Raw genomic sequence first — 13,734 nt, forward strand, 5'->3', positions numbered from 1 at the left:
TTTGCTTTATTGTACTTCACAGATGTTGCATTTTTTACGAATTGAAGGCCAGACCCTTCACCAGCAAAAATATCACTGCTTACTCTATTGCAATACTCACTTTATCATGGTTGTATGGAAACAAACCCACAATATCTCCAAGTTATGCCTGTATTGTTTTTATACCTGGGTATTTCCAGAGTTAAGATTTTGCCTTTGCACTAATTACTTTTCTTATTCTAAGTAGATCTTTGACAAAAATATATCAACCTCTTTTCATAGTTTTTTTAACTTAATGGTCAATCACTTGAAAATGATACTGATCACAATATAGTGGAGAGTTTTTATTGACTGACATCAGTGCCATTTAATTAGTATCGGTGATTCTTTAATCTCTTTTCCTCTGTCTTTCAGCAATCCAGTGGATTAGAATATGCTCCACCTCCACCTGATGGGTATGCATTCAATAACATTTACACAAGAGGGACCCATCTGGACCAAGGGGAAGCCGCTGTTGCTTTTAAGCCAGCTCCTAATCGCCATGTAGATAGGTAACATTTCATGAGCATTATTTGGAAAGTTGTGGATCTGATTTAGTGCAAATAGAGGTGCCAGTGTATGCATTGTTCACTGCTTTAAACTTTCCATCTGTCAATTGTTTGATAAAGTTTCTGTTGTTTCTTTATAGAACTGGCTGAACAAAGCCTTCAGTCTATGTCTAACTGGAGGACCTGCAGGCTATAATTCTAACTTAGTGCAGCTGCCTTGGGATGACTTTTGCTTTAAAAAAGACACTTCTTACAAAATCTGTGATTAAGAAGAAAGAATTGTTTTCAAACTGTCCACTAGTTTATATCAGATGTTCTCTAAGGATCTTTCCAGATCTGTAACTTTTAAAGGAAATAATTTCCATCTTTCTCTCCCCCGACAAAAATAAACAACCTTCCTTTAGATAGAAATATTTAAAGACAAACTAAATATTTAAAGTCAATTCCTTATTTGCCATTTTTGCCATTTTGTCTTACTGCATTTTATTCTCACTTTCCAATTTTACATTTATTTTCCCATATTTCATCTCAAAAAACTTAATATAGGCACAGATGGGGAATCGAGATGGGGAAGAAATAAAGTAATTGGAAGAGGTTCAGTTTTTCAATCCTGTTTTCCAGCTACTACAAGTGAGGTTGACATAAAGACCAACCCGTATACATAAGAAAAAGAAAAGGAGGTGAAATATTGGTAACAAGGATATGGGAGAGTGATCATTCAGATGAAGTGTGGTGTAGAGGCCTTGTTCTAGTACTTTGCTGCCTCAAAGCCTCTCTTACCATGAGTGTTGCATGCCCTTTTGTGTGTGTGTGTGTGTGTGTGTGTGTGTGTGTGTGTGTGTGTGTGTGTGTGCGCGCGCGCTCTTTTCTTAATAGAATTTATGGAATGTGAGATTTAAAATTTTTGTCTTCTGTTGGAAACAACAGTAGAAGAATACCAAAGTAAAATGCTGTGGAAATTATACAGGTGTTCTAAAGGCACTAACATGTAAAATGGAGTACAAAGAAAAGCCAGCAATGAATAATACATTTTGAAAATGCCAACATATGAAATACGTTTTAGTTTATAGATTCAAATTTCAATAGGTATAGTGAAAATTAATTTTGAAGTTTAAAAATTACTTCATGGAATTCTTGACTGACTCATTACTCATCCTAATATTTTCTTTTTCTTTTTTTTTTCTGCCTTATGGGTCAATATTCGAGAAATTGTTTCAGATTAGTGATTCTTACTTTTTTGTTTCGTTACATAACTCCAGTGAATTGGGATAGCTTTTCACAGCTAAGTAGCTAGAAAACTACTTGAGTACATTTCTCATGTGTGTTCAGAGTTATAATACCTACTGATACTAGAAACCTTTTATCATATTTCATTTTAAGGCCACATCTAGCACATTGTGACTACTCAGTAAGTGTTTGTAGATTTATTTGATTGATTTATTGAATAACTAAGTATGTGATAGTGTATTCAACATTTCAGAGTCACTATCTCTCTGTCCTTCACTCGCAAATCTGCAATGTAATGAAAACATCTCTGTCATTTATTTTGGGCAGCTTACCACAAAGTCTTAAAAGTTTATCTTGATCTCTATAGAATATCAAGGGAGCTTACCTTTCACTGATTGATTTAGTTTTATCTCTGTATCTTATCTACTTTTAAAATGGATTCAGGCAACTCACTTAAATATATGTACTTAATGTTAATTTTAATTAATATTAAAAAATAATGAAGTAAAGTATAAAATTAAATCAAGAGTGAGGATAAGAATTAAAATTTTTTGAATCTGTGATTGAATTTCAAATTTGTCTTTGAGGTTCCTGGCTGTTCCTCAAAAATATTTGTCTCATGGAACTTTATATACGATGTGAGAGGTGATATAATGGACATTATTTTTAAAGATATTATATATTTTTTCCTCATTCAGAGACTGCTGTGGTGAATTTCATAAGGTTTATTTTATAACTTTTGATATATAGGAAATTTAAATGGAATTTAATGAAGGAATTTCTGTGAAGGGATATTCAGGTACATAGACAGGTTGTCAAAATTTAGCCAGAGAACAATTTTTGAAAATAAATTGAGTGATGAGTAGATTGTATATCTCTCTATGGATCTCATCTTTCATCTGGGTTATTACAATAGAATTTGGATAGTTGGTAGATACCTGGATCATTGATGTTCTTTGTTGGTATGAAAATTTATCATCACAATTTCAAAAACTATCTGAACATTCTGGTCTGATATGAAATACACAGAGGTTTGGAATTTGTTTTTATAATAATAATTATTATTCTTAAACTCTGTTACATGCCAGGAATGTAATAAATACCATATGAAGTATATTCATTCTTCAGTGAAATTACCATGTCATTAGGGAGATCACCAGTTGATGTTAGAGCCCTTACTTTAGAGGGATTTTAATTTACTGCTATTTAAAAGCAATTAGTGTTTTAGAGAAGTCTCAGATCGTTGTTCTCTGTATCTACACTACAGCAAGTGCATATCTATTATTCCAAATCAGAAACAGACCATACATTCATTTTTATATATTCTGGGTCTTTTTGGGAACTTTGGTACCTCTCAAAAATTACAAAGTATGATTTTCAGATTGATACTTATGGTCAGTGGGATATCCAGGTTTAATCTATAGAAAGCAAGAAACTAAAGATTTGTGAATTCTAAAGTACTTTATCAGTGCATACTGGACAGTCACTTCTGAGACACACAGGATAGCAAAGACTTCCAAGGGAAATGCAGCAAAGTTTTCTTTTTAACCCACTCATTCAGATATACAGTGGCAGGATTTATTCTACCCTTTATTATAGTACTCTCCTTATTCTACCCTTTATTATAGTACTCTCCATTATTAGTAGTGATTATTTTTTAAATCATAGAGGAGAAGAGCATGAGGGAGGAGAAAAAAAATAGAATCTGAAATTACTGTTTTTCTAACTTTTCGAGTGGTTATTGAAACGAAGAAAATAATATTAATTCATTGTTCATGTATATCAGGTTTTATTGTATTATATATGAAAGTAGTTGTAATTATGTTTTAAATATTTTAATGGTAATTTAATTATAAAAATGTTTTTTTAAGAACGTTATTTAAATATAGAACTCTTAGACATGTTCTTACTATTGAAATAAGTTTATAGATTATTGTCAGAATGTTTTCTGTTAGGAATTGGCTTGGTTTAATGTTTGACATCTGTTTTCAGCCTTTAAGAAGAGCTTGCAGAATAATCTTTTTTTTTTTAATAGAAATTATGATCCACTCATAACACAACCGAAGAAATATGCCAAATCCAAGTATGACTTTGTGGCAAGGAACGGCAGTGAGCTCTCAGTTCTAAAGGATGATATTTTAGAGGTAATAGAATTTTACCTTTATATCTCTTAATAAAATAGATTTATTATATTTTCTCTTTTCATGTATATCAAAACCTTCCTCAAAGACATGTTGAGGTCAAGAAATTATTCTTCAATAGTATTTTATTTTACCAAAGATAGAGCTTATTATATACATATAGCTATATCTATTTAAGAGGGGAAGCTATTTTATCCGGTTTTTTTGTTAGTGTGTTTGGCTTTTATTTTTTTGGAGGGGGCTAGATTTCTAGGCTTACTTTCTCCTTGTCCTCTTTCCGGGCTTTGTTCATTTTGGAATCAAGGCTAGTTATCAACTCAGATGTAGATGCACTATAATATTTTAATAAGAGAAAACATTTCCTTCTTCCTGTTCTAGTACCCTGGCACAATGAATGAATTAATGGTTGTAGGAATAATCTACCATGACTTTCAGATCTCTTTTCTTAGTTTATAACTGAGCGTTCATTCTCTTTAATATATAATGTGAGATAACCACAGTAGTTTTTGTAGAGAAAAAAGTTTTCATACTTTTCTATTCCAAAGATGGAGACAATACATAGACCTTTCCAAGTGAGTCGTTTTAGTTATCTATAATAGTGCAAATAAACATTCTTGAGAGGTAATATCAGCCTTGGATAGATTCACAGCAGTAGTCCCAAACCTGTTCTACACTAGTAATTGTAATATTTAATGTAGTTCTTAGGAACCATTAATCCCACAATATGCTGATGCAAAGTCAACTTAATAGAAGTGAAAAACAGTTTCTTGGCCTAGGAATAAAAATTGGATTCCTTTATAGATTGATTTTGGTACAGAAATGATGCCTTTATCTTCTTGCATAATGACAGATCCTCGATGATAGGAAGCAATGGTGGAAAGTTCGAAATGCAAGTGGAAACTCTGGATTTGTGCCAAATAACATTTTGGATATCGTGAGACCTACAGAATCTGGAGTAGGGCGTGCTGACCCACCGTACACACATACCATACAGGTAATTATGAATTTTGAGCAAAATTTAACTTTTACAAGTTTCCAAATTTATCGCTCTTAAATAGGATTTAAATACCTTTTGTGTATTAATCATTTTGGTTGTACAATTTGTACATATTTTTTAGGATAGCTCAGAGGCAACGGTGAGAGACATAGGAGAAATTATACATATATTTTATGGTTTACTTCTTTGGGAAATTGTTCAAAATGTTTATAATTAAATGACTTTCTCTGAACGCTATTTTTTACACCCTATAAAATTTCTGACATATGGAGAAATAGTATTTCTGCCTCTTCACTCTTAACCATAGCCCGCCTAGTCACTGGCTTCTTGTTAGACAATAGCACAGACAGTGGCTGGAATATCCAGTGGTTCTTCTTCACTGGGCTTTGCCCTCATTCTCTTAAATGTTCTGCCACTGACCAACTTCAAACTTGTACTTATCTCACCTTACATCAACACATGCGTATTTATTCATTTGGGCTATAATATTTTTCCTCTCTTGATTTTAAGATTGAAATGTATTTATGATATAGGTTACATGGGTAAGGTTCTCTCTTCTTGATCACTGAAAAATTCTTGAGTTCTATGCCACCATTCCAGGATTTAAGTGATCCTGGTTATCTCATTCACCCTAGCATCTGAATTCACTTGCTATAAAGTGTTGAGATTTGGGGTCTGTGACAGGATCTCTAGAGTCAGTCTGCCAGCAGAGACAGAATGGATGAACTATCTCATGTATAGCCTCTGAATCTATGATGCCTTTTTTTCTCCTTTTTTATCAGAATCTCGAGCAAAAGATCACATCTAATCACATAATAATGTCATGAATTTGAGTAGAAGCTACATAGACTATGCAGTGGAAGCGTTAATTTTCATGCCTAGGCTTAGTAAAATATAGACTGTCCATACCTAGAATCTTGGTCATGTACTGCCATGTCCATTCATTTAAATATTTCTGGCTCCTCGTGGCATTCAAGCCTAGTACAGGTCCTGCACCTAACCTTATTAGAATCCAATAATAAAGCAAACATTTAAAATAAAGAATTAATAATTTACAATTTATGTATCTTCATAATTTAAAGTGATGGCAATGGAAATTCTGTTTGCTGTGCTGTTTTGGCTGGCCTGATGTACATATATATATTATATATTTATTTTATGTTCATCGTTTGTCATTAGCTGTTGATGCCAAAGAAGGAGTTTGAGTTATTCAAGGTATGGTCTACTCCATTTCCCATGAATTTTTGAAGTGAATTTCCTAACTTTGTTATAATACCTTTTTCTTTTCTACATCCTGACTTTTCAGATTTCGAGATGTGGTTACCTGACATAATTAATATAGGCTTTTGTTTGGTTTATAAATGCAAATTCTTTATGTTCTTTCCTATAGAGGTTTTGACTGAATGCCTTATACAGTGTTAAAGAGTGTGTGCTTGAAACATATGCCGAAAACAGTGATGGAGTGTATCTATCCCCTTTGAGCTCTATGGACTGTTTTTAATATTTAACTCATGATAAACTGTAAGAGACACTATTCACAAAGGATATAGTTTTGTGAACAGAAGCCAAGAGTTTATATTTTAGATGTTAAAAACAATTATGCAATTATCCAATTTTGTTTTTATTTATGTGCATGGAAACTCCCATAAGATACCTAAAACTTGCAAACAATGTAAATTCTAAGTATTTCCCCCCACCTGCGATTTCTTAAGGAGTTTAACCTCTCTTACTTTTTCCTGTTTACTGTTCAGTCTTGTCTTTTTCTTCAGTTCTGATTCCTGACTTGAGCCACAGTTGACTTTTCTGTTTAAAGGTTGCTTCTGTCTAAAATTGAACCCAAACTATAAATATATATCATAGGTAGAGAGAGTACTTTTCGAGAATATAAAACCTATCCCTCCTTTCTTGAACAGAGCTTCATCTTATAGTTTTGTCAACTTTGGCACAACCAAGAATTTTTTTAAGTACTCACACTTAAAAAAACTTTTTGGTTGTTTCAGGAGTTTGATTTGTTCTTGTATGTAAATAGAAACTTGTGGGGATTGCCCATTTGGGCTATTTCCTTTTAAACTTCTAACACTATATGACTGTCTACTGAAAATTTTTGGATGCAATTCCAAATGCAGTGATGTATATGAAAATGTGTATAGAAGTGTGTGTGTGTGTGTTTAGGTTGAGGGCCCTGCCTTTAACAGGTATTAAAAACAATCAACCTTTTTATACCCACCAAAATTTTGTAAAATTTTAATAAGCAGGCTTGTTAAAAGGGTTTCTATCCTGAAAGTCCTCATTACACACACACACACACACACACACACACACACACACTAGATTAAGATGGAAAAGAAAAAAATTCCTCAGAAATACATGTCAGTCATTTTATATCTCTACAACAGTGTTACCAGATATCCTTATCTAAAATATATAACAAAAAATCCTGCAGCTTATTTCAGAATGACAATAAAGATACCACATATTTATGTAGATTCCAGTGATCCTAACATCCTAACCTTATAGAACTCCACTGGATTACAAATATATCAAAGGCAATTCTGTGTCATATTCATCTCATTCATTCACTCGACAAATATTTACTGAGTGCAAGCATGTCGTAGTTGATAAATAGGAAGACAAAGCCTGGCTCTGAGCAGACCCTCCGTGAAAGTCTGCCGTCCAGAATCTAATTTCTAAGCCACCTGCCACGGCTTGCAAGAATTCTTCTCTCTTTGTACTTGTATATTAGGAATAGTTACTGTCACTCTCCTCAGAAATGGCCAACACACTTTGTCCATTTCTCTTCCTTTCAATGATATCAAAATTATGAAGAAATTTAAAGAAACATCTTATAAAAAACATTTTATATCCCTGTACTGTATTGCACGAAGATATCTAATATTCCATTGCTTAAACTTTCTTCACATTCACAGATAGCAATGATATTATACTCCATTAATAATCCCAGTGATCAGTGCTCATGGTGTATGTCAGGCATGGTTTAAGCACTTCGCAAATACTAATTCATTTAATTCCCACCACAACCTTATGAAGTAGGCATATTGTATATCTAAGGAAACTAAGGTACAGGGAAGTAACTTGCCCACAGCTCATGCTCTGATGTACTCAGCTAGTATGGGGAATAGTGCTTAGAAGAGATCAGCATCTCATTTTGTATAGGCATATAGTTATACACTGTGTGAGTGCTTAAAGGGACATTTTCTTAGAATAGCTTTACCACACATTGTACTGTGTTAAAAGTTGACCTCATCAGTCACCATCCTTGGAATTGGATTTTTCCCTAGTGCATCTATTCCTTGGATCTCAATTATTTTTTTTTTATAATTTAGTATAATAATCCAAATTATATAATTCACTATAGAGTGTAGACATTTTGCAGATAGTGGGAATAAGGGTATTTGATGTAAACTATTCACACGTAGTACCTGTAAGTCACTCAATTTTTAAAAATGTACACATTTGTTACTCTTATTTTCTTTCCCTTACGTTTCCTCTAAAGAGGAAATATATAAATAACGTCATCTCCTGAGAGAAAAGCACAAGAGCAGCCCTTGCCTATTGTTCACACTTTTGGTTAGAAATTGTCATCTGATGGCAGGGATGCTAGGACCTGGCACCAGTAGTGAATAGGTGTTGAATTGCCACCTGATGTCCCTGAGAGTCCAGGCTATTTAATATCCTCACCTTTGGAGTGATTTTTAACAGCTCTGTGAAGACAGCTATTCCCACCTAATGCGTTTCTCACATGGCTCTAGCAAAGTTTTAAAAATAAAAGGGAGAGAGATGATAAAGAATTTATGAAAGATATGGAACACAAAAAAAGACTGAATGAAACCACGGGGAAAAGGAAGTAAACGCTTATGAGAGAGTATGGAGAAATGAAGATAAATAACATATCTTTTGATGAAAATTTTGTTGTAGAGCCTTCTTGAGCCTAGTAGTAGTTTATCTGGGAAACAGATGGACATCCAGGGTGCTTTCTCCTCACCTGGAATCTACTTGCCACATGAAGTTTCCCATATTTCTTTTGATTTGATTCCCAGACCTGTTCATCTGCTAGAATTACCCTTTTGCCTATATAGAGTGTCACGCTGTTTGTGAAGAGCAGACACCAAACCTCCCCCTCTATTATCTCCAATATTCTCAGACGTTTGAGTAAAGAAATCTTGCATTTATATGGGTTATTAAGTCTATCATTATTATAAGTATTCTGACTCTACCAAGATACAAATAATTATGAATGTCTGGTTATTATGGTCCTGTGAATTCAATAGAAATTTTCTTGTCTTCTCCGTTTCTTAGCAAGAGATATCATGATACCATGGAAAAAGCCCTAATCTAGATTTTGATAGACAAGAATTCTAGTTCTGGTTCTGCCACTAACTATCTATGTGACCTTAAAGACAGCATTTTACTTTTCTGCGCTCCAATTTGCTCAGCTTTGAAATGGATGGGATCAAGTTTCATGATCTCTACAATCCAATCTAAATATAAAATTTTGTTATTTTCTATATACATGTATAAATAGCCCTAAATTAAAAGTTGAAATATTTTCTCCAGGTAACTACTAAACCACTAGCTTTACTAATTTCAGCCCATGTTATTAATGCTCTTTTTCAAACTCAGTTCAGATATTCAGATACTGCTGAACAGAGTGTGACCATTTTCATATTCCAGCAGACAAACTTTCTGATAATATTCATTTTTAAAAAGCTTAAGTTCAAAACACTCTATTCATCTATTAGTTAGAGGTACGGCCTTTAGACAAGGATGGTTACTCTTTATTCTGCCTCACGTATTGACATTTTCTCAAATTCTCTTCCTCTATATAGATAGATAAATAAATAGATAGGTAGGTAGATAGATACACACACGTATATGTTTATAAATTATTGCCCTACATGCATATGTGTGCAAAATTATAAAATTTCCTGTTTAGACTGCTTACAAATTCAAAACTAAACCTCAAAAAAACACACTACGATATATATTTCTTTTTGTAAACTCAACCTTAAAAAATTAGTCTTACATTTAATGTACTATAAGTATATTCTTTATAAGCTATAAGAATAAGATGAACCTATATCTTAATATTTTAAAAACACAGTACTCTAATATACAAATACTTATTGAAATGCCTATACTGTTTATAATCATGTGAGTCTATATAATTAGTTTTCCATGGCTAGATAAGAGTGATGGAAAATAATTATATATTTACAAGCTCCTTCACTGTTTGATTTGTGGGCAGGTAATTTTACTGTCAAAAATTAATTTGCTCACATTTTCTGATATTTGATGTGAATTATAATTGATATTATTTTAGTTTCATCTCCTGTGTTAATTTTCTCATTTGATGTGATTTGCTCCATTTCCCTAATAGCAATTACTTGGCGAGCTGTCAGAGGTAACCCACATTTGTTCCTCATGACACTTCTTTTTAATATAATTTTTTAGATTCAATCTCTGGACTTAACACCCTCCAAATGTTCCAGCTGTGCCTAGTTTTCTCCAGAGCCCCAAAGAGATCAAATTTAGAAGAAAAGTGTATAGGTTAAAATTTTAAGAACAGTTCAATTTTAATGGTTTTGTTGGGCTTACTTGCATAATTTCCCCTGTGAAACAGTGTCTTGTGTGAATCAGGAGCTTATCTCTAAATAACTTTCTTTAATCCTGGAGAATTTCTACTCAGCTTTAGTGGCTAAAAAAAAGTGACTCATTCCAACTTAATTATCAATTTTCCATGGGTTCTAGTAATTCCGACCTCTTTCAGAGAAAGAAAAGAGAAAAAGACAGATTTTGTTTTAAGCAGAACTTTAAATATATTTGTTGGAGATAAAAGGCAAGAGTTAGGTAGGGCCAGTTATGGTATTAAAATAGGTTCACACCAAAGTGACCAGTCATTTCAGTTTGCTTACAACTGAGGTGTTTGTAGGGATGTGGGCCTTTCAGAGCTAATACTGAAAAAGTCCTAGGAAAACTGGGAAAAATTGGTCAAGATTTCTTTTTTGACTTTGAAGCTTCAGCACCCTTGGTTCAGAAGAAATTTCAGGTTACAGTTCTGCTCTCCAAAACTTTCCATAAGTTGAGAGTACATTGGAGTCATCGGTTCTTACTTCAACCAAAAATCACCAAGGGACAGAAGTGCTAAAGAGAAGAGCCATACATTGAGTAGTAGGTAACATGGAGTGGGGAAGATAGGGAGGGAGATAGGAAAGTGAGTTCAGGAGTCAATACTGATTCTGTTTCCTCCACACCAAGAATGACAAATCAGTTTCCAAATGAAAGCTGACTTGGTTGCCATTTCAGAACAGGGTGTAATAATTTAAGGAAGGCACTTTTCCCCCTTTACATTCCAGGGGTTGGAAGCATGAGGCAGGAAGAGAGGATTAAGATAAGAGAAAATATGCAAGTAAATAAAATTTATGGCATAATTCATGAAAAATTTTCATATGGTTTCTCTACTTTAATCAAATATACATGTATAAAATATTTAAGCCTATTGTTAGGTTATACTGATAAGGCTGCATTAAATAGCAATGACTGAAGAATGAAATGAGACACAGAAGATCTGGTGAGCCTGTCTTCAGGCTTGATTATGACAGTAATACACAGTGTATTCAGTTTTTCACAGTATTATTTAATGGATAGCAAAACCCTAGCTGTTTTTGTTTTTATGAAAGCAGAAGATATGAATCACTGATAGCATTTTGTTTGTTTGTTTAAGCTTTAAAAACAGCAGTATAAACTCTTACACTTTTGAAATCCCAAAGTGAGAATTTACTAGCCCTTCAAGCAGTTGTCTAAAGGCCATTTCTGTCAAGGGAACATTGCATATATTTTAATCACGTGACTTTGGTGTGTGCTAAGTATTACATTTTGGTGATGTTTGCTGTATTTTGATTTCTTTAAATATTTTATTGGCCCAAATATAGGAACATTGTTTTGTGATAAATAATAATAATAATAACAACAACAACAAAAACAAAAATATTAATAATTAAATAAATAAACTTTTATTTAATATATTAGAACTATTCCTAGGTCTTGAATGCTGAAAGGGTCAACAATTTCTGTTTCTCTCCCATCTAGCTCCATGGCTTGCTCCATGAATCTCAACTCCCTGTTCCTTCCCCTCCTGCCTGCCTCTTTCCTTCCTCCTACCATGCCCCTTCTTCCACTATCTAGCACCATTATAAACACTTCTGTCAGTTCCGCTTTCATCCTTGGTTTATGCCCTTCCCCCTTCTCCACCCGCTGGCTGGTGAGTGGTAGCTTTTAAAGAGACAGCAGAAAAGAACCAGGGTGCCCTCCCATGCTGGTTTCCACAGGTGTTACTCATTTGCTGTGTAGGTGACTATGATGATGGTCGGTGTGTTGTTTTTCGAGTAATGATTTAATTAAAAAGTGGTATGTATGTGTGGTGTGTATTTTCATGTTTTTGATCTCTGTGGAAATTGGGGAGGCCTCTTTTAAAATCAGTATGACCTTATATTTGGGCCAATTTAAAAATTGACAGTAAATACTGTTCTAACCAAAGGACCAGATTACCAAAAGGCCTGCTTTTTACATTTTATCTGCTAATCCTGGATTTTAGAATAATCAAAACAGTACAAGTGTAGTATCTAAACTTTACCTAAATTATGAGTCCATTGCTCTGTCTTTGATTCTACAAAAAAAAAAAAAAAAAAAAAAAAAGCCTTTTGAGAATTTGGAACTTGTTATAATGCAGTTATCTACTAACTAAAATTATTAAAGTTTTAACTGTTGTATGTAGTTTAATATTGAATATACCTGGACTGTTTTCTAATTACCTTAACAATCATGATTAAAATGTTATCGAAAGTTATTGCGTATTGTTACATCCATGTTTGTTAATATAAATCCTACATGGCCTTTTTTCTAATGTACATTTTTGAGTTGCAGTCATAATCATTGAATTAAACCCTACCGTTACCCTCACCGCCATCCATCCCACAACATTCCCATTTTAACAAGGAAAATTTCTAATTTTAATAAATTAGTATTAAGATGATGGTACAAAGAGTTATGACTGGAATAAATTAACAGCATTTTAAAATTACTTGTTTACTTTAAAACCTGGTCTTTTTATCTACTGAAATATTGCCCGTCTTCTTAACAAATTACTTGGAAACAGAATTAAACTTTTTTTAATATAGCACACATTTAAAATAAGGAGTAAGTAATGCTTTATGTTATTCATATTTAGGCTTCCAGTGCAATTAGAAGTTTTTATTAAAGGAAATTATAAAATAACCAAAAATCTTTTGACCTACTCTGGTTGTGTATGATTCCAAGTTTAAATTTAATTTTTTTTTTACATTTGTTACTATTATTAATGATACTATTTTCTATTAGTGCATCCTTTTGACTCCTTAATTTACATTTGGATTTTGAACAAATATGTAGAGTATTTAAAAGATGATTTTGAGTGATTATTATACCAGGTAGGATTGGAGATGTGTATATATGTGCGTGTATATGAACACACGTATACTTAAATTTGCTATGAATTTGAAGTAAGTTAACAAATAAATATTATGCCCAAAATGTCCTGTCCAAGTATAATTTGTTTTCCTAGGCCAGGTTTATATTTTTACAATTTCAAATTAATTGTTCGTCTTTTTTGTAGAAACAAAGGATGGAGTATGGTCCAAGATCAACTGACCCTCCCTCTGCTCCGTCACCTCCTCCAACACCAGCTCCTGTTCCTGTCCCCCTTCCACCTTCTATTCCAGCACCTGTTCCTGTGTCAAAGGTCCCAGCAAATGTCACCCGTCAGAATAGCAGCTCCAGCGACAGTGGT

At 33.3% G+C, this 13,734-nt stretch overlaps 1 protein-coding gene across 1 annotated transcript in view; it reads left to right on the forward strand.

Moving 5' to 3' along the window:
- EPS8 (epidermal growth factor receptor pathway substrate 8) overlaps positions 1-13,734 on the forward strand; it is a 64,088-nt gene that overhangs the window by 39,677 nt on the left and 10,677 nt on the right. Inside the window, exons 15-17 of the mRNA XM_023538247.1 lie at positions 3,790-3,898; positions 4,746-4,889; positions 13,561-13,732. Of these exons, the coding sequence (XP_023394015.1) occupies positions 3,790-3,898; positions 4,746-4,889; positions 13,561-13,732 (425 nt within the window). The remainder of the gene's footprint in view (positions 1-3,789; positions 3,899-4,745; positions 4,890-13,560; positions 13,733-13,734) is intronic.

Source organism: Pteropus vampyrus, unplaced genomic scaffold, assembly GCF_000151845.1.
Source record: "Pteropus vampyrus isolate Shadow unplaced genomic scaffold, Pvam_2.0 Scaffold216, whole genome shotgun sequence".
NCBI lineage: Eukaryota > Metazoa > Chordata > Mammalia > Chiroptera > Pteropodidae > Pteropus > Pteropus vampyrus.